Below are 25,947 nucleotides of genomic sequence, written 5' to 3' on the forward strand. Positions count from 1 at the left end.
TGTTGCCTATTTCATTACGCTTGTTTACGATTTTCCATTATTTGGATTAATCGCTACTCTTTTTATGTGCGGTTAATGATGTTCACATCTTAAAAACCTTGCTTCATGGGTATCCGGGGGTTACACAAGTATGGACATGGAGTTTTTAATCTCAAACCATGATCTCGTATTCTACGATACGAGATTTGTTGCTCTCGCGCATCCATTGTGCGCAAGTTTGTTTTGACACCAGAGTGCGTGTAGTTCTCATAAAAGATCGTGTATATTATTATTAATATATTTGTGACTTAATTGTTTGTATAAAGCTAGGTATTTTGCATTGAATTTAATATTTTTGTTCCCTTCGAGAAAACGCAACAATTTTTGTTGGTAAGTTCAATAAAGAAGTCCTTCAAAAATTATACTTGTGCTACACCCGTGAGCGAAGATCTAGTAGGGTGGGTTTGTTGCTTAGCTGTGAGGGTATACAATTTATATGTTAGTACGATGCTGGAGTAGCCCTCGGAATTAATTTTATAAAGTACATTGATTTATTGTTTTGGCTTGGATAGCATCATAATTAAATTTTCACTGTTTATCAGGCAAGTATTTACATAAAATTTGCCCGCCAAGAGCCGTCCATGCTTTATAGTGTTATCATGTGTTCCATTGTTCATATCATATACTATTAAATATTGTTAAGAGTTCAGTTAGACTTTCATTTATAACTATAATTAATATTCCTACATCATGAATGTAATAACTAATGTTATCATCGCTTTGATTTTGAAATTCTGTGAATGATTATTAGATAACCTCGAATTGATCGTCTCATGTTGGTAGATTGTTACGATCTTGCACATGTTATTAGTTTATTATTATTTTTATTATTGTTGTTATATAGTAAGTAGATTGAATTTTATGATACGGAGTGATGTAAAATATGTGACCATAATTTGTAATGTGTTTCTATTACAGGTATTAATTTGCAGCCTCAAATTATACACCGTCGCCTGCTCTTATATTCTTTCAGCTATATTATTTTACCCTTTTATCTCTATCATTGTTAAAAGCACAAGTCAGTAATTAGGAAATGGTCATGGAAGCCCCCCCAAGTCCCCAATGTGTAGGTCGGGAATTTGTGAGACAGTACTACACTTTACTTAATCAAGCACCTGCGCATCTTCACAGGTGAGAAACTTATTATTTACATTTTAGTTGTAATCGTATAGGCTAGGGTAGTAAATGTAGGTATAATTAATTTGTGAAGTATGTATGCAGTGTTTTAAGTTAGTCATATCTTTGGAAACTTAACGAATAGTGTAACAGGTATAGTATGCTGTACGATGTATTTTTGTACTACGCTAATAGGCTATTAGATAACATATTAGTACAGAATTTACTTCCTTATGAATCATATTTATAAAAATATATGATGGATGCTGGATAACTTGTGTTGGGTGTCGAGAATTGAAGGTTTTGATAATTTTCATGAGTTCATAAAAGTCATGCTTGAGTAAATGCTCCTGGTAACGTCTTACAGATATTACCATAATTATTTTCCCGGTATCTATTCTGGTGTTGGTTTGATATCTAGGAAATAATGAAGTTTTAATAGGAATTACTGTGTGTGAATTTGACCTCAGGTACCGGTAATACATAACCTGTAAGTGCTGTTTCTATTATTAGGAAGAAAATAATGCTTCTTGATTCTGGGGAGGGGAAGGTTTTTTTTGATTAGAGGTAAACATTACGATTGCACGCGGAAGAGATCTGTTTAGTCTAGCGAAATGGCCAGTGAAACTAGCGCTGAGGTAGTTCTGGTGATTTGAGATGTGAAAATCGTGGAATTTATAAGGTTTTTTTAAGATGCAGTTGACCTTATATGCAAGGTGTAACAAAAGTCTAAACAACCAAATCTAACATGTCACAGATTCGTATATGCAAGGTGTATAAGCAGAGTACGAAGGGAACTATCTCAGCACTGGTTTAGTCACTGGTCTTTAAAGATTAAATGCGACGATATAGTTTACTTCCTTTCCATTCTTCACTCTGGATAAAGAACATAATGATTTCATAATTTACACTAATCCTTTACAGTAGATATCCTAATTTGAGACATGCCAGTGAATCTTATGAAATCTAACTTTATCACCACGTGAAGGAGAATGAAGTCAGCTATTCTATGAATGTCACTTCAAAAATACAATGCTATTTGAAACTGTGGAACGATGTTATAGATTAGGACCTTCCTATACATATATCTGTGCAGTGACATTCTGTCATTGGGTGTTATCTCCTTGTTCTAGAGAATAGCAGTTGTGACTTCATTGCATCTCTGTTAACGAATAGTCTTCGAAGTTCATTTAAGAAGTATACAAATGTGTGTGTTATTAGATTGCATACAGAATCATTTTTAATATCAATTTATAAGAATTCTTTACACACATACGTCATAGGACTCCATTTTAAAAGTAATTATAGATGTTTATTGCTGACGATTCGAAAGCTGTACTGAAATTGAATTTTACTATATGGATTGAAATTCTGGTAACTATGTAGCGAGCATCGTCCATGATATTTTCCCCCACAATAGAGGTCCAAGGCACATACATTACCAAATACAGTATATACACGAGAAGTGTAGTTTCAAAGGCATTCTTATTTCAAAATTGAGGTAGGCCTATATATTGATAGGTAGCTATATTCTTTTGGTATTACTGCGTCTTTCTGTTACGTTTTAAGTACATACCAAAATAAATTTTATCCTATAGAATTTCAATGAGATTTTCAGTTTACTTAAAAATTGGATGAGGTTTTATAAATGTCTCTTGTTTCTTACTCAAAACTATGTTAGATGAATAAGAGTGCCTTTGAATGTAAATGCCTCGCCTCACATACTTAGACTATTTAAATCAAATTTTCAATTCTTTCTTATGATTGACACATTGTCAGCCTCTTTGGCCTGTTTACACTCTTAAGAGGAATTATGTGCTCTGGATCTCTTATTGTAGGAAGATGGTGTCCTGGCTAATGCTTATTACATAATTGAGGCATTATCTGCAACAAGTATTTAACTACAAAATCTTGAATTTGATATACATAGCATCAAACGTTTTAGATCTCTTGTAACTGCAGTGCGCAAAACGATATTCAAATGTTTCTTGAGGGTGCTGTGTTTGTTGGAGGGCAATAATATTTTGTCGGAAGGGAGATGTGTTAATAAGGATTCAATATATGCTGGAAACAGAAAAACTACGTGATATATGTTTAGCTTGTATTACAGGGAAATTTCTTCTCTCAGTGATTCCCTGTTACTGTGGCAAGTTTGTGAAACGTATTGTATATTGTACAGAAAATTGATGTGTATGCATTAAGGAGAATACAGTATTTGAAACGTATGTAACTTTCGTATATGATTATGGATATGAATATTTGTTCACAAAAGTGTTGACTTATTGTCATTTGAAGGCACTTAGGAACTGGTTTTGACTTCTCTTTTTCTCTTTCTCACTTTGAACCCTCACGAGTAAGCTTTTGATTTAGATTCGTTGCACTAGGTCCATGTTGAAATTGTTCCTTCTTTACAATTAAATGCATGGGATTAATGATTGAAATTGTGTACATTATACAAAGCTAATGATATACGGTACATGTTTGTCCACTAGTACTCTTACATGTGTTGAGACAACCATATGCAATTGTAATAACCACATTAACTAAGTATTGAAAGCTTAATTTTTCAACAGGACAAAATTTTACTTTGTATTCTTCCTTTCTTCATTATAATGCACAATAATTCGAAAAAAATTCCGGTAATTGAATACAGAATTATTGGATCAAAGGAGTAGTAATTTCATGTAATGTTATGAATCAGCGGCTAACATTTTACTTTCCTGCTTTTTTTTTTTTTTTTTTTTTTTTTTTTTTTTTTTTTTTTTTACATGTTCCACAGTATGATTTGTTCATTATTGTGAAAGTAAGCGATGCTTCAGAATTGGTGAGGAGAAGGGAATTTGGAAGGAGACATTATGATCACATTTAAACTGATAGCATGGCAGGTTTTTTAATAGAATTTGTGAATTACGAAAAATCTGGATTACAAATATGAAGGCAACATGCTATCTTGTTGTAAGTCTATTGTTACATAATTGACAATTACATGTGTGCTGTTTCCTCTCGCACTACTATTTTCCTCCCTTCATTATTATATTTTCTAGCTTATTGTCTCATTCATTCAGTGTTTTTTGCAAGGGCAGGTCTTGCACTGCAGACTCAGCTTTCTGTAATCTTACCTATTTTCTGCCTTCCTCTTTGTCTCATATGAACCATATATCTTACTGTCGTCTAGCATCTGATATTTTCTTCTGCCCTGAACACTGCTCCCATTCACCATTCCTTCTAGTGCATCCTTCAGTAGACAGTTTCTTCTTAGCCAGTGACCCAACCTTTTTCTCTTCCTGATCAGTTTTAGCATCATTCTTTCTTCATCCACTCTTTCCAATACAGCTTCATTTCGTATTCTGTCTGTCCAATTCATATGTTCCATTATTCTCCATATCCACATTTCAAATGCTTTCTAGTCGCTTCTTCGTTGTAATGTCTATGTTTCTGGCCCATACTTCATAAAAAGCACATCACTAATCTCTTTCTTAGTTCTTTTTCCAGAGATCCGCAGAAGATGCTCCTTTTTCTGTTAAAAGCTTTCTTTGTCATTGCTATCCTCCTTTTGACTTCCTGGCAGCAACTCATGTTACTGCTTATAGTACAGCCCAAGTATTTGAAGCTGTCCACTTGCTCTGTTGCCTCATTTAAATTCACAAGTTTACCTTCTTTACTTTTCTTCCTATGATCATGGTCTTCGTCTTGTTTGCTTTTATCTTCATCCCATACTTCTCACAGCTGTCATATTTAGTTCCTGTAGCATATCCCTTAGTATGTCTCCTCTTCTGCTAACAATGCCATATCATCAGCAAATCTTATGCACTTTATTCTTCTTCCTCGTACTTTTACCCCTTCCATGTTCTGAAAACAGTTCTTCACCAAATCCTCCAAGTAGATGTTGAACAGGGTAGATGATAAAGGGCATCCTTGTCGTACTCCTCCCTATTTCACTTCCTTCAGACATTTCTTCTTCTATCATATATAAGTTACTGAACAGCCTCCTGTCTTTCCAATCCACACTTATTTTCTTCAGGATCTTCATCAGTTTGTTCCATTCCACTCTGTGAAACCCCTGTTTTAGGTCCACAAATACTATATAGGCCTACACTTCTTTATTCTTCTCTAGATATTTTTTGCCGATTGTTCATAGTAGTCCAATTGCATCCCTTGTACCTTTTCCTTTTCTGAAGCCAAACTGCTCTTCTTCCAACTGTCCTTCCATCTTAGAATATAAATGTCGATTCAATATTTGCAGGAGAATATTCGTCGAATGCGATATCTCGGCTGATAGTCCTGAACTCATTACATTTCTTAGCATTATTTTTCTTCGATATTGGCAGCAACACCGTCTCTGTAAAATCTTCGGGCCATTTGCCTTTCTCATATATATTTCATTGCATAATGATAGAACTTCCTTCTGGTGTTCACCCAAGCATTTCACTAAATCGATGGGGATTCCATCAACTCCTGTTGTTTTCCCATTCTTCATTTTCCTAAGCGCTAGTTCAACTTCTTCTCTGAAAATAGAAAATCCTTTTTCATCTTCTGGTACAGTTGCTTCGCTTTCTAGGTCTAACTTATCTGGACGATTCCCTGTCTCATATAACTCTTCTACATATTTCGTCCATGTGTTCAGTATTCCTTGTTTGTTTATTTAATTTCCTTTTTCGTCTTCTATCAACCACATGGATTTTCTGTTCTTATTTGTGAAGTCCAAACATTTAACTTCACGGTACATTAAATCATATCTTCCTTTTCTCTTTAGATCCTCTACTTCTTTACATTTCGCTTTCATCCTCTTCCGTGGCCTTATCAGTTTCTCTTCTTAGTTCGTTGTTTAGTTTCCTGTAGTTTCGTTTTCCTTCTTCATTGTTGATGTTTTTCCATTTTCTTCTTTCCTCCATCTTCAACATTTTCCCTGTGATGCAAGCTTTCTTCATTCTCACTCCTCTGTATCCTATTCTTTCTTCTGCTGATTTTGTGTGTGTGTGTGTGTGTATATATATATATATATATATATATATATATATATATATATATATATATATATATATATAATCTGGTATTGAATTTTATAAATATACGTAGGTATTATCTGGAGAACGTATTATAATGCTAGCATCATTTTTCTTATAATAGTTCAATTGGATTTCTTTTTTGCATTTTTTAAATTGGTAATTGTATGGAAATATAGTGTGATTCACGACCTGATTGACATATTTGTTGGATATCATATGCCAGCCATTGTAAATTCTATGGCTCATGAGAGATCTGCTTGCATCAAGTGTTTCGTGGACGATTACCTGAAGTACTAGTTGCAACACTTGTCAGAATTCATAAACTATTGAATAAACTCGAAACCACGGGTCATTGCTGAATAAAAATAGCAGGGAAAGTGTGTCATGTCCACTTTCGGTGTAAAAGGAGCTGATGCTGCCATCCAGTGCCTTAGCCTGGACACTCACATGCCTAAACTATCCAAGTCGTATGAAAAGCTGCCGCCAGTGGAAAGAATGCTTATGTTCATGCAAGACTAGGAACTATCTCAACACCACAGACATGTGACGTGAAGCATTCTTGAATATTTTGAAGAGAAACATTTTTCCGGGGCCAGGTATCGATCCCGGGACCTTTTGCTTAGCGCACAAATGCTCTACCAACTGAGCTACTCAGGAGCTACACCCGACACCGTCTCAAGTTTTCCCTTTATATCCACACAACTCAAGTGGGCTGACAAAGCCCCAGAAACCCAACTTTGAGTATACACAAACTCTGTATTGCAGTTTCATAGTTTCAACAGAAACCACTTATCCACGAATCAGGAAACTTTGATAAAAAAAAAAGTCTAGTAATATTACTTGGAGCCCCTCTTTCAGGACTGAATTCTTTTCTTACCATAAGTCTAGAGCATAGGGAAGCCTAGTTGTATTTTATTGTCCATTTGTCTTCTACTTACTGGGTTTGATCTCTTGAACTTGTGAACAGTTGACAAGCATGGCTTTATCTCAGATATGGAGGACGATTGTATTAAGAAGAAAGTTATGCATGTGTAGTGATTTTGGTTTTTAGCCGAGACCTAAAATGAAGGTAAAAGGAACGTAAAAATAAATGTTATTTCATAAGAATCAATTATAGCATTACAGTTTTTACTACTACATGAAACCATCAGTGACTCACATTTTCTTATGAAAGAATTTTCTATACTATTTATAGTTTATTTACGTATGTAACTTGCATATGTTTTATTTCATTATACTGATTTGAGTGACACATTTTCAAAACTTAATAAATACATCCCAACCCATACTTGAATTATGATATGCTTTTCTATTTAACTATTTTCCATATACAATCTTGTATCAAGCATTTCAACATTCGTTGGTAAAAGTGGCGTTGATTTTTTCACAATTTTCTTTTCTGTAACATTACAAATATTTAACTTCGTAGATAGTGGAAACAACACAGAATAAATATGGGAAATGCCTGTTATTATTCAGTTGAGAAGCTTTTGTCATCCAGTCTGCTCTCAAAAAAGGTGAAAGTTAGAATTTATAAAGCAGTTATATTGCCGGTTGTACTGTATGGTTATGTAACTTGGACACTCACTTTCAAAGAGGAACAGAGGTTAATAGGTTCGAGAATAATGTGCTTAAGAAAATGTTTGGGGCTAAGAGGGATGAAGTTACAGGAGAATGGAGAAAGTTACACAACACACAACTGCATAGGCTACATTGTATTCTTCACCTGACATAATTATGAATATTAAATTCTGATGTTTGAGATGGGCAGTGCATGTAACACGTATGGGTGAATCCAGAAATGCATATAGAGTATTAGTTCAGAGACCGGAGAGGAAAAGACCTTTGGGGAGACCGAGAAGGAAGTCAAGGAATATTATGTACAGGAAAGAAAGGAAGGAAGGAGTGAGTGATGTTATGAATGAATGAGTGAACTAATGAATAAAGGAATAAATAAATAAGTCGGTAAGTAAAGAATTAAACAAACAAAGAAAAACTAGAAATATATATTTACCTTACTCTCTCCAGCAATATCCTTCACATTTGACGTACTCAAGGTGTTGAATAATATTTACTTTGTCAGAAATACTCAGACTTGAAAGTGTTTGTGACACAATGCCTTACCAGTATGCAGGGGCTTGGATTCTCGTCATAACAGACCACATTGTACTGTTCTCTGATTTCTTTAGACTCAAACGCATTCTACTAATTTGTCAGAGCAGTGTATTTCAGACTGAATTAAATACATTATCATTATCGCATGAAAGAAACTGTATTGAATACATGATCTATCAGTAACATGTATGTGAAACTGATCTGCTAGAATCATGATGAAAGTCTTTAATTTTGAATGATGGAAAATGAAAAATATAAAGAATCAGCGCTAAAGTCGTATTGGAATGTGGCATCCTAATAGAGGTGTGAAGTGTTTTCTGCTGGCTTATTGAATATGATATGCTTATACTCGGAGTTCTCTATCAGCTTTGCAGGTCATTTTGTACTATCAGGATACTTTGTGGAGATGATCAGTTTTTACGTCCCCAAGGAGGTGCTGTTTTGATGAAAATAATGTTGATAAACAAAAACTATTCCACGTTGCAACAAATGTCAGGAGGCCTATTAAATTGAAATGAAGGTAGCCTGATTTATTTAAAGGGCGAAGTGAATAGTGGTGATCTATATAAGTATAAGGAGAAATAATGTAGATTAAATTACTGTTCTGTAGTTATATATAGAAAATACATTTCGAAGATTGAACCTATTTCATCTTTAAGTGAAAAATGAAAGGAGATGAAGGACCTGTTGAGGTCATTACAAAAGGCTAAATGAAGTCAGTCCACTGGATTTGGCCATTTGGATTCTAGTTAGGATTTATTTTCCTTCTCTTTACCTGAAGACGATAGTAGATCTAGTTTTTAAACATAATGTTTTCTATGTTTTATCAGTAATGGAAAAAGTACAGTTCATATCTCTCCCCTGAAGGCAACTATTCTCTCTATTTTCACATATAGTCAGTCTTGCTGTTGGTTCATTAAGATTAGATAATGGTTATATAAAGAGTTGTTTACTTAAACCATATACTACTGTATGTACCTTATATTCGGAAAGATTGATTCCCCTTTGTCCCCTTAGTAGAAAAATATTTGCAAGAAAGGGTAGCCGAGAAATATTTACGAAAGAGGTGTAGTGACTCGATATCTCGATAAAATATTCACTACATAAAGTTGTATTTTTTTTAACATGCTCTGAAAATCCATTTCATTGTTTCATACCTGGTGACTTGATAGTGGCTTCAACTGTAGGAATATCTATTGCTTCTTTGGAACATTCGCTGTTGGACCCGATGAAGATGATATAGTGCAGTAGTTTTTCCACGTTTTCTGCACCATATATAAGGATGATTGCATATCATGGAGAAATGGCAAGGAAATGGACATACCCTTACAAAACCTATTCCAAAAATGTTTCAACAAATTCCACTGGATGCACCGTTATATTTCCCAGTTCTATATCGTGGAAAGTCAGTACTCTTTGTAGGTGTTATTCTATCAGTGTGCTGATGTGGAATAAACATGATCCATGTGCTTATTTTTTACTGTTGGTTGCAAAGGTGTTGAGGCACAGAGAAATTAAGTACAAAAATAAACATACATTCTGTTTGTGTGTTCTTTGTCTTACTACGAAAACGTCCACTGGTAGTAAATAGTTCATGTGAGAATTATGTAATTATTTTGTGTTTACATTCTATATTGTTTACTGTTCATATGACTAGATGCAGTGTGGTCAGTTTAAGATAAAGTTACGTTCATATTATGAAGGTTTAAATGAAATATAACATGATCCATTCCACAGAAAGCATGAACAATTGTCATAGACTTTGAATCGGTTTATAGTATGGACCAAGCTTCAGCATGTAAATTGGATATTGTCTTATAAGAGCCCCATTGTTCCAAATTGCATTGGTTGAAGTGCATGTAAGATCCTTAATACAGTATTTTTAGATAAAAAATAATTCGTACATGCTCATAAATAATTCCAAACACTTCTAGAAATGATATTTATACACTCTTGAAATGAGAAACGGAAGTTTCTCCCGTCTTTACAGTCAAACTTCCATATATCATTTGCTTTGACAGTAGTTTGTAATTTCATAAGTAGAATCCAAATAAAATCTACATTGTTTTCTCAAATGTTATTAACATATGAAGGGTACACGGGAAAAACCAACAATGTCACATTTCCATTAAGGGTGAGATGATATATTTCAGTATATTACTGCAAAATTTATTGGTATTTCTACTTGAAATGAAGGAAATGGCGAGTGTATCCATGGTTTTAATTTTCTTTTACGACTTTTGGTAAAAATAACTCTGAAGTTTGTAGTAATACAGTGAATTAGATAACGACATCACCCTTAAAGGAATTGTGACGTTGTTCATTTTTCCCATGTACCCTTCATATACATTTGTGTAAAGAGTTAGTGATGTATGATATTTGTTGCTACTGTCATATTCCTTCCTCCTTCCCCCCACCCCCGTCTCATTTCCAAATTTAAAACCACAATATAACAACTTGACAACCAACTTGGTTCAGAGGTTAATCCCTTTTTTTTTTTTATGGAAACATCCATAAGGTTGGTTTTTGTAATAGAAGCTGTGTAAATGTACTATAATAGTAAAATACGTGTTTTACTTGGAACAGTTTGTGTTACAAATTCCTTTCTTCTTCTATCTTTCACTTTACATCTCCTCTCCCATGATTTATTGTTAGCACCGAATATCTCTACCATCCATTGTTTACTATCATTGTCTCTCCCTCTTTCTTTGGGATTTCTTTCTCCCCTTCAAGGAGTGATGTTTTATATACATTTTCCATCCTTCACCATCAAAGGTGAAGAAGAGAATCTGTATTTACACTATGACAACCAGTAAGAGAACAAATCTGTAGAGTTCTCTTTTTTTCATAACTTTGGCACTAAGATAAGTTAAACATTTTGTATTATACCATAGTCCATTTACCTCGGGGGTGGGGGGGAGAATTTGTATTTGCTTGGCAGGTGCTTGAGTAGGTTGGGTACAGCATAAAATGGAGATACAAGACTGAATGCTACTGAGGTATATTTAAAATTTCCAACCTGTGCTGTTTACAGTCAACTCCTCTGCAGACCAGCATATTTTATTCGCTAAAACCGAAGTGTCTGTTTTTATATTAGTCGTACTGATGTTGCTATACAAACAGTATTAATGTGCGCTTGGGATAGATCACAGTCAGTATCAGTGATAATATTTACTTTAGCTTCCAATGTAAAGATGTTCACAGTTAAAAACTTGAATCTAATCTGACCATGTAGACACTGACTGACTTCGTACTCCCTTGCACTAATTAGAGAGGTATGCTTACTGTGTACTGGTCCTTGGAATTTCCCTGGGTTCACTTTTACAAAGATGCGGAAGGGAGGGTTGATAACTAATCATCTTATACTTACCCTTTTGTCATCACTCTACTTCAGTAGTGTCAGAGTTGTAAGCTCCGAAACCGGTTGTGGAGCTAGAGATGTGCAGTCGAAGCACCGGAGCACGCAACGAGTTATAGTGGAGCGTTCCGTTTAGGCTCTGTCTGACAACGCTGCTCTACTTCCTTTTATAAAACAAAACACTTCATTTTCCTATTCTTCTAATAACCTCTTTTAAAGGAGTCAGAACTGATTCTTCCTTTGCACAATATTCTCTTTAATATGTTTCAAACTGTCCAGGATGCTGAACAAATCCTTTCTTTGTCTTTCAGTGCACTTCAGGAGTAGCGAGTTTCAAATGTTGTTCTAAACATATTCTTGGAAATTACAGATATTATTCTGTAGGACAAATTAATTAATCTATAATATATTCTTGGAAGTTATATGAGAAAGGGTTTTCGCAAATTACCATTTTGCTCATTTTAAAATTACAATATTTTCTTGGAAGTTATAGTTTTTAGGTTCACTGTAACCGGAAATATTAATACATTATCGTCCCACTCGTTGGGTTAACTTTTGCGCCTCCGTGCCCTCAATCATATATAAATTAATTGACTCCTCGTGCAGTAAGTTTGGTGTTGCAATATTATGCAGTATTCTACTGTCGTTTCTTCAAGAGATAACGTACTGTTATCCTACATAAATGTACAGAACCATGTTAGGCTGTATAATTCGGAGTATTACAAGTAAAATTAATGAAAGAGTTAGTGTGTTCATCATACAGGTAAATTATATTTATATTTTTTATTATTTTTTTTAAATTTTATTGAGTTATTTTACGATGCTGTATGAACATCTAGGTTATTTAGCATCTGAATGAAATGAAGATGATAATGCTGTGAAATGAGTCCGGGGTCCACTACCGAAAGTTACCCAGCATTTGCTCGTATTGGGTTGAAGGAAAACCCCAGAAAAAACCTCAACCAGGTAACTTGCCCCGACCGGGATTCGAACCCGGGCCACCTGGTTTTGCGGCTGGACGCGCTGACTGTTACTCCACAGGTGTGGACTATTATTTATATTTGTGTTGTATTAATACATTACGTTTTAACTAATGCAAGTACTATTGCATATTAAAATAATTTATAAAGCATATGCGGTGTGTAATAATAATATACAGGATATCTAACATATTCCTCCTGATTACCTCGAAAATGACTTGTTTGCAACAAAGGTAAATAACTCTCGTGACTTCTTAACCAGTGCGGATTTCAAGGTCATTTCAATGTCAACGTCATATATTTTTTATTGGAACAAAAAAATTTTTATTATTAAGAGTTAAATAAATAGGAAACATGTTTCAGATAAAAGTTTTTTTTTTTCCTCGTAAAATCAGAAATAACAAATAAAGTTAAAGTTCCAAAAAAAAAAAAATTATGTAGCTTATAGTCCTTTGCAGTCAGAAGCAAATGAATAATTTAATATTCAGAATGAAAGTTATTTTATGAAATTAATTTTGTAATGATATTATAATATAACAGGTAACAGGCCTAATATACACTTATTTCACTTATGTTAATTTTGAATAATTTGAACATGTTACAGGCCCTACCAACAAATTACAGTACATATCACTTGTTTTTATATTCTCAAACTGTCTCCCTTCTTCAACAATACACCATTGAAGTCTATCTGGAACACCTTGACACACATGCAAACACAGCTGAATGTCGTTGTCCAGATTGTTGGTTTTCCATGTACCAATAAGTACATATCGCAATAACTTGAATGTGGCCTCATCAGACCACAAAATGTTAAGAAAGAAATTCTGGTCAAATCGATACTGATCGAGCATAATTTCACATAACTGTAGCTGTCTGTCTGGATTATCATCCAGCAACCCATGTATCAGGCGTGGAATGTACACTTTGAAGTTCTGCTGATGCAATATCTTTTGGGTTGACTAACATGACATTTCTGGAAACTACTGCTAATCGCCTTGTGGACTTCTTTGGACTAGTCATAACAGCCAGACAGATACTGAGTTCATTTTCCTCAGTTCGTGCTGTCCTAGGTCGCCCACTGCGAGGTGTGTTCAAAACAGAACCTTCAGTTTCAATTTATGAATTCAATTGTAAACAGTCTTATGTGTTGGTGGATTTGACTCGAAATGTTCTTTCTTTTCCCTCACTATAGCACTAACATCACTGTGGTAAGTGGTCTTCAAAGCGGAGATTATTTCTTCTTTCGTTAACATTCTGTGAAAACTTACTTGTGTTGTCAGGACTAACTTACTAAGGTTAATAAATAAAGATTCATTTATTACCACTATGCATCATTTCCTGTTTCCTACCAACCATATCAACAAATGTAGTACGTCCTACCAACCTAGAAACATACATTCCCTAAGTGTGTAGTTCTTTTGCGCCACTCTGTATAATATGAATGATATAATTTTAAATAATGTGTATATATACATAATAGGGCTGTTAATTCAGCATGTGATAAAGCTATTACAGTTCCCTCATTTCACTGTTGCTTAAACATAACAGTGCTTCGTCATTTCCGAGTTAGGGATGCAGTTAAACTTTGCACAGGTTTTGTTGATTGTTGGCAGCAAGCAATAACAAAGACAGACCACTCACATTTGACACGCCGAATGTTAACCTAATGAATGGGACGATAATATTTTTTAATGCGTGCAGGTTGGGACCAACAATTTAGATTCACTGTAGCTGAATGTTCACTATAACCGAGTTCACTATATCCAAAGTTAAGTGTATTAATTATATTTATTACTTAGTTCATCATGACTGGCATTCCCACACTCTGTCCATTTGTCTCTTTCATTATATACTTGTAATATGTACTGGTTGAGTGGAAGAGAAGGCCTCATGGCCTTAACTCTGCCAGGCAAAATAAACCTACTACTACTACTACTACTACGTTACTATTTACTTTTTATTTCTGTTTAAGATTTTACAACAATAATTCATCATTCGTTCATGGTGGTTTGGATGCACCAAATCGTGAGACAAAGCCTGTGGTGGGTCAAAAACAGATCCATCAGAAAATTCAGCAACTTAATTTTCGAGATTGTCATGCAAAGATCAGTCAAGTGGACTCACAGGCTACTCTAGGAGATGGTGTTGTTGTACAGGTAATATATTTCTCTGCTTCCATATTGTTGTTGTGGTAGAATATGTTACATTAATTTTAACTTAATGTTACATTTGTATCAGGTGACTGGTGAACTTTCAAATAGTGGTCAGCCCATGCGTCGCTTCACTCAAACCTTTGTGCTGGCAGCCCAGTCTCCCAAGAAGTACTATGTACATAATGATATTTTTCGCTACCAGGTAAGTCAAAATTGCTATTTTTGTGTGTGTGTGTGTGTGTGTGTGTGTGTGTGTGTGTGTGTGTGTGTGTGTGTGTGTGTGTGCGCGTGCGTGCGTGCGTGCGTGCGTGCGTGCGTGCGTGTTTTTTTTTGTCAATGCAAATAACAACTGTCACGTGCAAGGCTACAAATGTCCTGGATATAAAGAAATCCATCTACCTCTGAATTTTACAATAAGAAATTTAATCATGAAATACATTTGTTTTATGATTGATATACTTTTTTTTCCCTCCAATGCCAGGGTCTAACTTGCTATTATTTGCCCCTCTATGAGAGATGTCACTAATACCCTAGATCATATATGTAACAGATAACTCCTCGCTATGTTAAAATCAGCAGCACTTTGAAGAGAACAACTGCCAGGATCGCCACCCGTCCGCTGTAAACGAACACAAGATGGCAGCACAGTCGCTAATGCAATTCAAATGGGTATTATGACGTGACTCCTTATGTAACAACTAGATGGCAGCGTAGTAAACCTGACAAAAGTTGTTAACCTCAAAGCCTATAACCCCGACATATCTGTTACATATATGATCTAGGCTAATACTGAGAAGCATGGATCACTTAGTTTATCAGACTATCCAGAGTGCACCACAGACGTGGATCTACAATAGACTTGTAATGAATGAATGATGATGGTGATGGTGATGGAGGATTGGTGGGATGTCACTGGGAAAGATCTATATTGACTGGACCATGGGCTTGTGCAATAAAAATTATAAATTTAGAGTAGAGTGGGATTTGAACTTGGTTCCCCTGGCTTGTAAGCCCAGCATGCTAGCACTGAGCCATCATGATGGTTATGGTGGATTTACTTTTCTTCCAACCTTCTAAGTTGATTTAGAACAGTGATATCCAACTGGTCAGAATATGTCAGAGCACATTTTCCCTTTCAGAATACAGCTTAATAGCACATTAGGGAGGGTTTTGCTGTGTTTCGAAGATTGTACGAATATGTCTGTAAAACAGGCAGTGTCAACTCGAAAATTAGAGATGTAAGAGCACTCTAGTGGAAGAAGCATGCAGACATTAAACATTTTTCGATTGGAATTTGAATCGAGGTTTAAGAATTAAACTTCCTTTAGTCAGGTTTCCAACTATTTGCTACTCCATATTCAGTCGATATCAATAAAAGAATTGTATTCCAATGGATACCATCCGATTGTGGAATCCTGGGAAACAAGAATGCGGATGCACTAGCAAAGAAGGGCAGCACTGCTACTTACAGACCTGTTACTATATAACTCTGTGAAAAGATTTATTAAATCTACATACTTAGACTTCAACAAACAAAATTTGGTAACACAATCTCAAGGGAAAAAATGGAACTCTCTGCATCATAATTCACAGTTAATTCCCGATTTACCACGAAAATCATCTGTAGCTGCATTTAGATTGGCAACAAGCCATGATTGTTTGGCCAAACACCTGCATAGAATTGGAATGTATCAGTCCCCTAACTGCCCATTGTGCAACTCAAACCAAGAAATGGATTTGGAACACCTCAAAATCTGTGCTTCAGTGGCTGACCATGATAATATATTTGAAAAATATTGGAGTGCAAGAGTCAAATGACTTTATTGTCAAGCGCCTGGCATTAGAAAAGAACAACAACATATTCAGTCGATACAGATTACATTGTTTCAGAATTGCAGTTAGAGCTCATTTATCTGCAATGTGATAGGGAACTGGAGAATGGATTTACAAATAAAGCCAATTTGTGCGAATTTTACAGAAAACTTCACTAAAAAGATTTCCTCATCTTTAGAGATTTACAACAAAGATGCTGAATATATTTGGCTTCACATATGTTATACGAGTAACTTATAAGCCTACCACAAATTAAAATAAACCGTGGCATTGAAGTTAATTTTCGAATTGTAAGTTACAGTGTGCTCTTCGATTTAGTTTAGTTCACAAAATGGTTCCTAATATAGAAAAACTGGTGAAAGCAAAACACACAAAAATATCGAAGGACCAGCATAAGTACTAGTGAGATACAATAAATATCTCATAAAATATTTTTTGCTTTTTTAATATAGGCCTAACGATCCTAGATTCTTCAGTTATTGAAAAACAAAGTTATTAGAAACAGCACCAAAATAATTTGTTTGCTGGAAGTCAGTTTTTTCAGTAAGTGTAAGAACTGGGACATATCTAATTTTTGTTATAATTACACTTTTTTATTTTTGTTTGTAATTGGGAAATTTAAAACTTTTATTGTTAGCTGACAATATGTTAAATGGATGTAACATCCAGTATGAAGAGAAATTTATCACATACGTAAGCCTGATCTATTTTGCACCTTCAATAAATACAGTTAGTCCTCATGGGGGAAGAAATTTTGTCATGAAATTTCGGCCAGCATATGGGACTAGTGCCCACCCAGCATCATGATGCACTTGGGGAGCTAAAATAGACAGCGAAATCCAGTTATGCAAACCAGCTATAACGATTGGGGGGCTCATCGTGCTAACCACATGATACCTCCATTCTGGTTAGACATGTGGGCGTGAAGCCAGCAGCCGGCTAGTCGGTCTTGGCCCTTCATGGGCTGTAGAGCCACGGATTAATAAATACAGTTAATCTGGAATTAATGCTATCATTTCTAACTTACAAATAAGCAAATCACTATTAAAAGGTAAAACCGTTTTACCAATTAATAGATCAGGAACAGCAGTTATTATGTCTGCCATTATTTAAAAATCTCCATTCCAGTACCACTCCCCTTGCTTTGCTCCTTTGTCTGTGCTTCCCCTCTCAAAGAGCTCCAGAGTAGAGATGTGTGACATCACAGAGTTAACAGCATGGCTAACGAGAAAGACAGGCTACGGCACGACGTCACATTCTTAGTCATAACATGGCCAACATTGAACAAGTTTATATATAAATGCACGTTTAACAGGAGTCTAATATAGCAATTCCTTTGCTTTTTAGAACTTAGAACATGTATTTATATTAGGCGATAGTCAATAAGGCCATGACTAGACCATGATAATCACGTGACTCCAATTCGTGCTGAAGCCTTTCTCGTTAGCCACAGTTAACAGTGGAAAATGCCTGATTTAGAACATCAATGAAATTCGCTGTCAAAGGTTAACAGTGAATTTAATTGATGTTCTAAAGAGATTAACCTTTATATTTGTATTATTGTTATTGCACAGAGGTCGCAGATGATAGTGTTTTTGTAGTTGTAATTCAAGAATACCTAGTTTCACTGCCTTTTCTGGACTTAGTCTTGTGGACCTGGGTTTGATCCCTGGTGTACCCCCAATTTTTAACTTGTGTGGGCAAAACTGTGGTACAGATAACATGGGTTTTCTCCTGGACTTCTGGTTTCCCTGTGCCATCCCAACAAATCTCCATCATCATGTAATCTCATCGCAGGTATAGTGTAGACCTGCCTCCTATGGCACAGCCTTGACAGCAATTCTATCGATAAATTGGTCTATATGGGTGAATGACAGTCAAATACTCGTCATTCGTAAAGAAAAAATAGTGGATGTTATCTAATGGTTATAATAATAACTATTTTTTGTTCTGTAGGATATGATTTTCAGTGATGAGGATGTTGAACAAGATTCTGGACGTTCAGAGGCTGAAGAGGATGCAGAACCTGAGCATTCTCCAACTACTGATGCTATTCCTCCTGTAAGTATAATTATGAACTGTCATTTGAAATGTGACATTAGCATCTTGAATTGAATATGTCGCAAACATCATCAGTATTAATGTGTTTGCCATTCATTGCTTTAGCAAAATGAACAATCTATTTTATTTGTTTTCTATCCAAAAACAGGAAAGATGTGTTTTTATTATTTATATGTATTTTCAGAAGCTGTTGGTGTTTTATAAAACATGAACTATCATTGTGATAATAGAATGTAGTATTATCAGATAATTTATTTGATAGTTATTTTTCATTTATTTTCTTTGAAACCAGTAAAATTAATTGAATTGTTTTCAAGTTATGTAACAACTCAGTAGTTTTAAGTATTGGTAGTTTCCATTTGCTAGTTTTTGTTACTACAGGATTTTTTTTCCTTGCTGAACAGGTTATGAAGTAAGAAAAAGATTTTTTCACAACACTTTTTTTCATTGCTGGTATAGTAAACAAAAATTTGTAACATTTCAGAGGTTTAACCTGCCTTTATCTTAAATGGACAAGAGATCATAAGGTAGATTTAATTTTTGGAAACTTTTTGTTCCTGAATAATGCTCCATTGCTTCCTCCTTCAATTAGAACGAGACAGGTCTTGTTTAAATTTACGTCTGTTCCAGCATTTGTAGTTTTTCACACTTTGCTGAAAATTCAAACTCAGAATGCTTCCTATATTTTAAAATATATAGGAAAAAATGAAACTCTCTGCATCAAAATCCACAGTTATTCCCGATTTACCACGAAAATCGTCTGTAGCTGCATTTAGATTGGCAACAGGCCATGATTGTTTGGCCAAACACCTGCATAGAATTGGAATATATCAGTCCCCTAACTGCCCATTGTGCAACTCAAACCAAGAAATGGATTCGGAACACCTCAAAATCTGTGCTTCAGTGGCTGGTCATGATAATATCTTTCAAAAATATTGGAGTTCAAGAGGTCAAATGACTTTATTGTCAAACGCCTGGCATTAGAAAACAACAACATATTTTAAAATAGTTCCCCCTTCTCATTCTCCACAAAGATTGTGCCTTTCAGGCCTATTCATCACATGAAGTTCTAACAGAATTTTCCGAATCATTTTAGCCATTATTTCTTCTTCTTACAGGTCTATACAGTTAATTCATTTCAGCATATAATCATGCCTTCCTTTTAATGTGTTACCATTTCTTTCTGTATTTCACTGGTTTCATTCAAAGGTGTTCTGATCTTATCTAGGCTATATTTGAATGTTTTTTTATTATCTAGAAATGTGTATGTATATTATTATGTTTATGCATTTACTGGTTTCTTAATTTACAAACGTCTAGTTATTTACCTTTATTTTAACTTTATTTCTTATCTTGAAGTGCATACCCCATGATGTGTACCAGGAATCTCTTATGTTTCAATTTTCTCTTTTTTATTAATATCCAGAAGAGAATTAGAATAATAGGGATGCTGCCTTACCTATGTAGAATCTAGTTTTTGTTTCTTTTATTTTTTATGATTTCTTTGTCATTTATTAAATAATTGAATTTATTTCACTTGAGGTGTTTTAGTTTCTTACACAGGTCATATTCTAATGTAAGTAATTGAATTTGCTTGTTCTTTAATTCTCTATGAAGAGTAGTTTTTGATCTGTTTCTAATATTCATTTTAGTTGCTACCTATAGGCATCCAACAAGGAAAACTCAGTGTGCAGAAACCAGCGGGCGTGACTGTCTCTTGCAGATGATGTATGCTCCCATTCCCAGCATGTTCTCACACCTACTGTAGGGGGGTAGGAGGGGTATAGCATGCGCGCCGTGAGGAGTCCGAGCTGAGTTTTGCTTGTAGGATACCTATAGTATGTACAGTGAGAATGTAGGTGTCTCTTGAACACTCCATTTTACTCTCTGAATCATTAAATTTGATGTTTCAGGATGTCTCTTATTCATCTGAAGTTTTTGTCATGAACATGCTGTTTCAGAGCCAGCAGTTACCGCCACAGCAAACAATGCAGTATTATAACAATGCTAACACGGCGGCCAACAATACTGCTGCAGTGGTGACTGCTGGTGTTGTGGCACCTCAGCAACCCCCTCAGCCCCAGCCTCAACCACAGCAACAGCAGCCTCCCCAGCTGACAGCTACTGCTCTTGCTCCCCACCAGCAAATGCCACCACCACCCGTGGTACCTGCACCTGCTGTAGCTGCTGCTGTGGTAAACGGCATGGCCCATCCTGAGGAAGTGATTTCTGCTTCAATGCCTGCACCTGTAATTCCATCTCCTGTAACTGCCACACCCAATGTACCACAGCAGGCTGCGATGATTCCGGCACAGACCCCAATACAGAATATGGCACCAGTGCCACAGGCACAGATTCCACTGCAGCAGGCAGTTGTACCAGGTCTGCCACCATCTGCACACCCAAGCGTGATCAAGACTGAGGAGGAAGACGTCGAGCAAGACAATGTTGCTGAAGATGAGAATGATGAAGAAACTGAAGGAAACGAAGACACTGATGTTGCTACAGAGGAAGAGGATAAGACAGTTCAGCAAGATGCATTGGAGGACACACACCATCATAGTGAATCAGGTGAGTCAGTATCTGAATTGAATTTAAATGGAGGGGGCTATGATAACCCTAGCACTGCAAACTGAAAAATCTCTTTCGCTTTCCTGTCAGTATTCTTTCAGTCCAGATGTTCTTGATGAACTGAATCAAACTACTTACTGGATCAGCTGCTGCTCATCAAGCTTTTGAAAGTGTTCCAAAGATGAGAGCTCTTTAATGGGCGAGTGCATTGCAGTCACATAACAAATGAGCTGCAGACTCATCTCCCTGTGAACACCCAGCACATGCTGGGTTGATGTTATGTCTCATCCTGTACAGTTGTTCTTGAGGGCACAATGTCTGTAAGGAATCTGACTGCCCAGCGGAACTGTTTCTTGTTCAGTTTTAACAAGTCACTTGACATGCTTTTATCAAAATCTTTTATGAGGGCCTTGGAGTTTCTGCAGCCCTCACTTTTGTTCCAGTAGTTTTTTTGTTTCTTAGGAGCCCAGTCCCTGATAACCTGCTTTAGGGCCGGTATTATAAACGAAGTTTTTCGTTTTGCTTCGTATTATAAACCTTAACTACCAGTTAATCTTGAGTTTAACTTGATCGGCAGTCCTCTGTCGTTTAAACTGTAGTTCAAGGCTCAACAGTGCAAGATGGCGGTTCCCGCAATACACATGGATATTGCAGATGTTTTCCAAGAGCTTATGAGTTACGATAAGTGAATGATCAATATTACTGAATGATCATGGCGGCCAAGAATTTTTCGAAATAGAGTGAACCACTTTGAAACATAAATGAATATGATTTTTAAACAGATTGAGGCTTTCTAAGCAGACAGTCCTAACCTTCAAAATTAGGCGTTATAGTCCTGACCTTGTTTTGAGAAATTGAAATTCGGATACAACATGTAACAGAAAAATGAGGAAGTGCAAAAATATGTTTTAGGGATTTAATTTAGAGATTATCTGAAAAGATAAATGATTTCTTTCTTATTTTTGAAAACATTCTATTGAATGTCTGCATCAATTACTAGAAACGCTGCACTACTTTTCCTCTGGTAGTAGGCATACTGAAAACGAGGAAGATTTCGAAGGTGTCCATAAATCTACTATAAACATATTGAGCATTGTACTGTGTGTGGCAGACAGTCTGCTGGTAAGATTTGCTATGGGGCCTGATTTATAAACACACTAATAATATTACCTAATTTTACTAGACTCATAAAAATAATTGTATTATTTGACTGAATTCTGTTTAATAAACATTCTAGACAACACATAAAATACGCACACAAATATTATTACTTCATTACTCAGTTAAGATTGTATGATGTTACTTCGTGGATGGTCATGCAAGGTTCAGTTTGGTTGCACTATGTTTGGGAGTATAACGTTGGTAGCCAGTGTTATTTGAGGTTAAGTCTGACAAGCATACTGAAGTACGCAATATTGGTCCTCTAGGTTTTTTTATGATTCTCTGATATCGAAGAACAAACATGTTTCTTAATGAAGGTTCTCCACAAGCGTCGACTATTTGAAATCAATAATGTAATTAAACGGCTGCGATCGTCTTTTTTTCTTTCCTAGCAGTAATACCAATCATATTCCACTACGGTTTAACTTAACCAAGACTCTGTAATACGGCACGTTGAGTTAAACTCGCGGTTAGGTTTAACATAACCTTTAGATTAACTGTATTTATAAAACCGGGCCTCACTTGTCTTAGAGATAGTCCCAACACAGGTTCAGGTCTTATGAATAGGATCTCAGTTCCCTCTTTGGCAGCCTCATCTACTCATTACCTCGAATCTCTGCATGTTCTGGCACCAATTTCAGTTGAACTGTGTTATGTTCAGCCAGTATCATGAGGGACTCGTAGAATTTCGAGACCAGTTTCGACTTAACTGAGGAGACTTCAAGTGTCTTAAGTGCTGCTTGACTACCTGAAAGTATAAGAATGTGCCTACGATTGTAGTCCTTCTTAATACTTACCCTGATGCTGGCTAAGGTAGCAAAAATCTCAGCCTGAAAGATGGTGACATATTGACCCAAGCTAAAAGAAAGCTTGGTGCCATTTCCAAATAATCCAGATCCAGTTCCTGACTTGGTTTTGGAACCATCAGTGTACCAGACTGGACTCTTATTGTTCTCAGGTTTAATCTGTTTCTCCCATTCACTGCGCTCTGGGTAAGGGATAGTGAATTTATTGTCAAATGAAACCCTTGGTTCCAAAATGTCGGTTCTCATATTGAGGATTCAATCAACTCCCAAGGGAGTTTAAGGTGATACAGGTGTTCAATATTGAACACTGTTGTCTGGCGACAGATTCTGTTGAATGCCATGAGGGCCTCAGCCTCAATCCGGATGTGTAATGGTGTGAGTCCTGTCAGCATTTTCATTGCTGCAGTGGGAGTCGTTCTGAGTGCTCCCATTATTGCTATGCATTTAACATTCTTTGCAATTTAAGTTCAGTCCTGCATTTCCTTAACTTAATTCTTGGCCACCACATAGGTTTTACTTACTGATAAAATAAGAGGCCTACAAGATTTTGTAGTCTCCCTAAATCTTATCCTTTAAAATACTGTATTACTTGGAGAAAATCATGTCGCGAATGCTAGAGTAGTAATAAACTGTTGCAATAATTGTAAATTACAATCATCATAATATTCTATTGAATTTTTTTCCTTGTACATACTTATTGTGTTTCATTGTGTGTTGCAGTGTCAAATGAACCTAAAACATATGCAACATTGGTGAAGACTGGTGGAACTGGAGTGGGAATTGCATCACTTGGTTCTATGTCAACGAGCCCAAATGCTCCTGCAAAGCCTACAACCTCACCCGTAAGTTCATATTATTCATATTATTTTGACATTGGAAATCTATTCTGTGACATTTCTTCTTAGACCTTGAATTATCCCAACATATATTGGTTGCTTGCATCTTCTTTTCCTTTATTCCTTCTTTTCATGGTGTCACCCTGGGTGACGCAGTTGATATATTAAATTCAATTTATTTGGCCATTAGATGTACAGTTTTAGGCTTCGTCAGAATACATTGAAAAACATATAATACATTTCAAAAAACACTAATAAAAGAAACAATAAAATTTAAATAATACAATGAAAACATGAAGTAATTTGAAACTTTTGAATTGAAGAAAACAGTTCACCCTTAATGTATTACAGTAGAACACCGATTATCCGACACCCTATTAACCGATTGGCAGATTATCCGACTGTCTATTTCTCGATCTTTTTTTTCTTCAGAAATAAATAACTTACGAAGTACTGTTTTGTACATCATATTAGTAAGTTCTACATATATTTTTGCTAGAGAGTTATTACAAGCCTTTATCGTTACACAGCATTGTCTACTGTTCGAATTGCCGTTCTATAATATAACTTGTATATAAAATGTCTTCCAAGGGTGTTAACAGAAAACGTGTTGTGCTAAGTATCGAAAAAAATGGAAATAATTGAATGGTTTGAGAAAGAGGAACTGTGTCTCATCTCACATCAAAATACGAGATTGGAGTTACAACAGCGCGATTTAATGAAAGGAAACAAGGATAAAGTGTAAAAAAATATGTAAATCTACAACACGAGACCTCCTTTATTTCTATCTTTCCTGAGACAGTCATTACAAAGGGCTTCCTTGCCCCTTAAAAACCCGTCGTTGACAACCGGACTTAAATTAGTGAACTCCTGATCCACTACCTAGCGTGTTAAATCCAAGACCATGGAGAAAATTACAAAATCTTTCATGGTATGGATTATCCGATTTTTTCGATCAACCGTTCAGACCATCCCCTTCATTACCACGGATAATAGAGGTTCTACTGTAATTGTAACCAATTGCAATTAAACGTATTTATTAAAAAATAATTTCATACAAGTTTGTATTGAAAAACTCACCAACAGAATAAAAAGGATTATTTAATAACCAATTGTAAAATCTAGTTTTGAAGCTATTGATTGGTAATTTATAGTATTGACTGGGGAGCTAGTTATATAATTTCATCTGGAAAGTTTGTGTTGCTCTTGTGTAATCTACAATATGGAATATTAATTTGTTCACCGTTTCTAATTTCATAATCGTGTATATTGGCCACTAATGAGTAATTGTCGATATTTTGTCTCGTGTAAAGTATTAGATCGTATATATACAAATTTATGATTGTCTCCAGACAAATTTAATTTAACTAAAGAAAAATGCCCTAAAAATATTGATGAACCTAGAAAAATCACAATTCCAGGTAAATTAATTGAGACTTGAGACCAAAAACGAAACTAGAAACGGTAGAAAATTATGGACTTATTTACAGTATTGAGCAAGGGAGGCACTTCCTACTCGAAAGTTTATTTTCTTGCAATGTCTAATTCACCATGACCGTGATTATGAATAATGAAATAAATTCATAATTCATTTCCTTGCTAGAGTCTTTGCATTATATTAAAGAAACAGGCTTCAAGTATAAGTTCTGTTTAAGCAGCCAAATGTTTTTGCATAAAAATGTTCGTTTCTGTAAAAGTAAATGGGATTAATAGTGCCATTTATTTATGCTTCTGAATGTCATACGGTGTTGACTGGTGCTTGTTGACAACACTGCAGAGAACTATTAGACATATCTGTTGGCAATTCTTTATCTTGGGGTTGGTAATCAATCAACCATGTTGAAATAACTACTGAAGCTTTCCTGGCGACGTGATAATTCGAAATTTTCTCGGGCTTCCAGCCAGGTCA

At 35.5% G+C, this 25,947-nt stretch overlaps 1 protein-coding gene across 3 annotated transcripts in view; it reads left to right on the forward strand.

Annotated features, from left to right (window-relative positions):
• The first annotated feature begins 203 nt into the window (after positions 1 to 203).
• The window catches only part of rin (ras GTPase-activating protein-binding protein 2), a 45,747-nt gene continuing 20,003 nt past the window's right edge, over positions 204 to 25,947 (forward strand). For 2 of the 3 annotated variants that reach the window (XM_069815779.1, XM_069815781.1), the window contains exons 1-7: positions 204 to 369; positions 958 to 1,170; positions 14,590 to 14,773; positions 14,856 to 14,972; positions 18,560 to 18,664; positions 20,626 to 21,235; positions 23,923 to 24,044. In XM_069815779.1, the coding sequence (XP_069671880.1) occupies positions 1,073 to 1,170; positions 14,590 to 14,773; positions 14,856 to 14,972; positions 18,560 to 18,664; positions 20,626 to 21,235; positions 23,923 to 24,044 (1,236 nt within the window). In that variant the 5' untranslated portion in view covers positions 204 to 369; positions 958 to 1,072. Of the gene's footprint in view, positions 370 to 420; positions 582 to 957; positions 1,171 to 14,589; positions 14,774 to 14,855; positions 14,973 to 18,559; positions 18,665 to 20,625; positions 21,236 to 23,922; positions 24,045 to 25,947 lie in introns of those variants that run through there. The other variant, XM_069815780.1, reaches the window with a different exon arrangement.

The sequence above is a fragment of the Periplaneta americana genome, chromosome 17 (assembly GCF_040183065.1).
Source record: "Periplaneta americana isolate PAMFEO1 chromosome 17, P.americana_PAMFEO1_priV1, whole genome shotgun sequence".
Lineage (NCBI taxonomy): Eukaryota > Metazoa > Arthropoda > Insecta > Blattodea > Blattidae > Periplaneta > Periplaneta americana.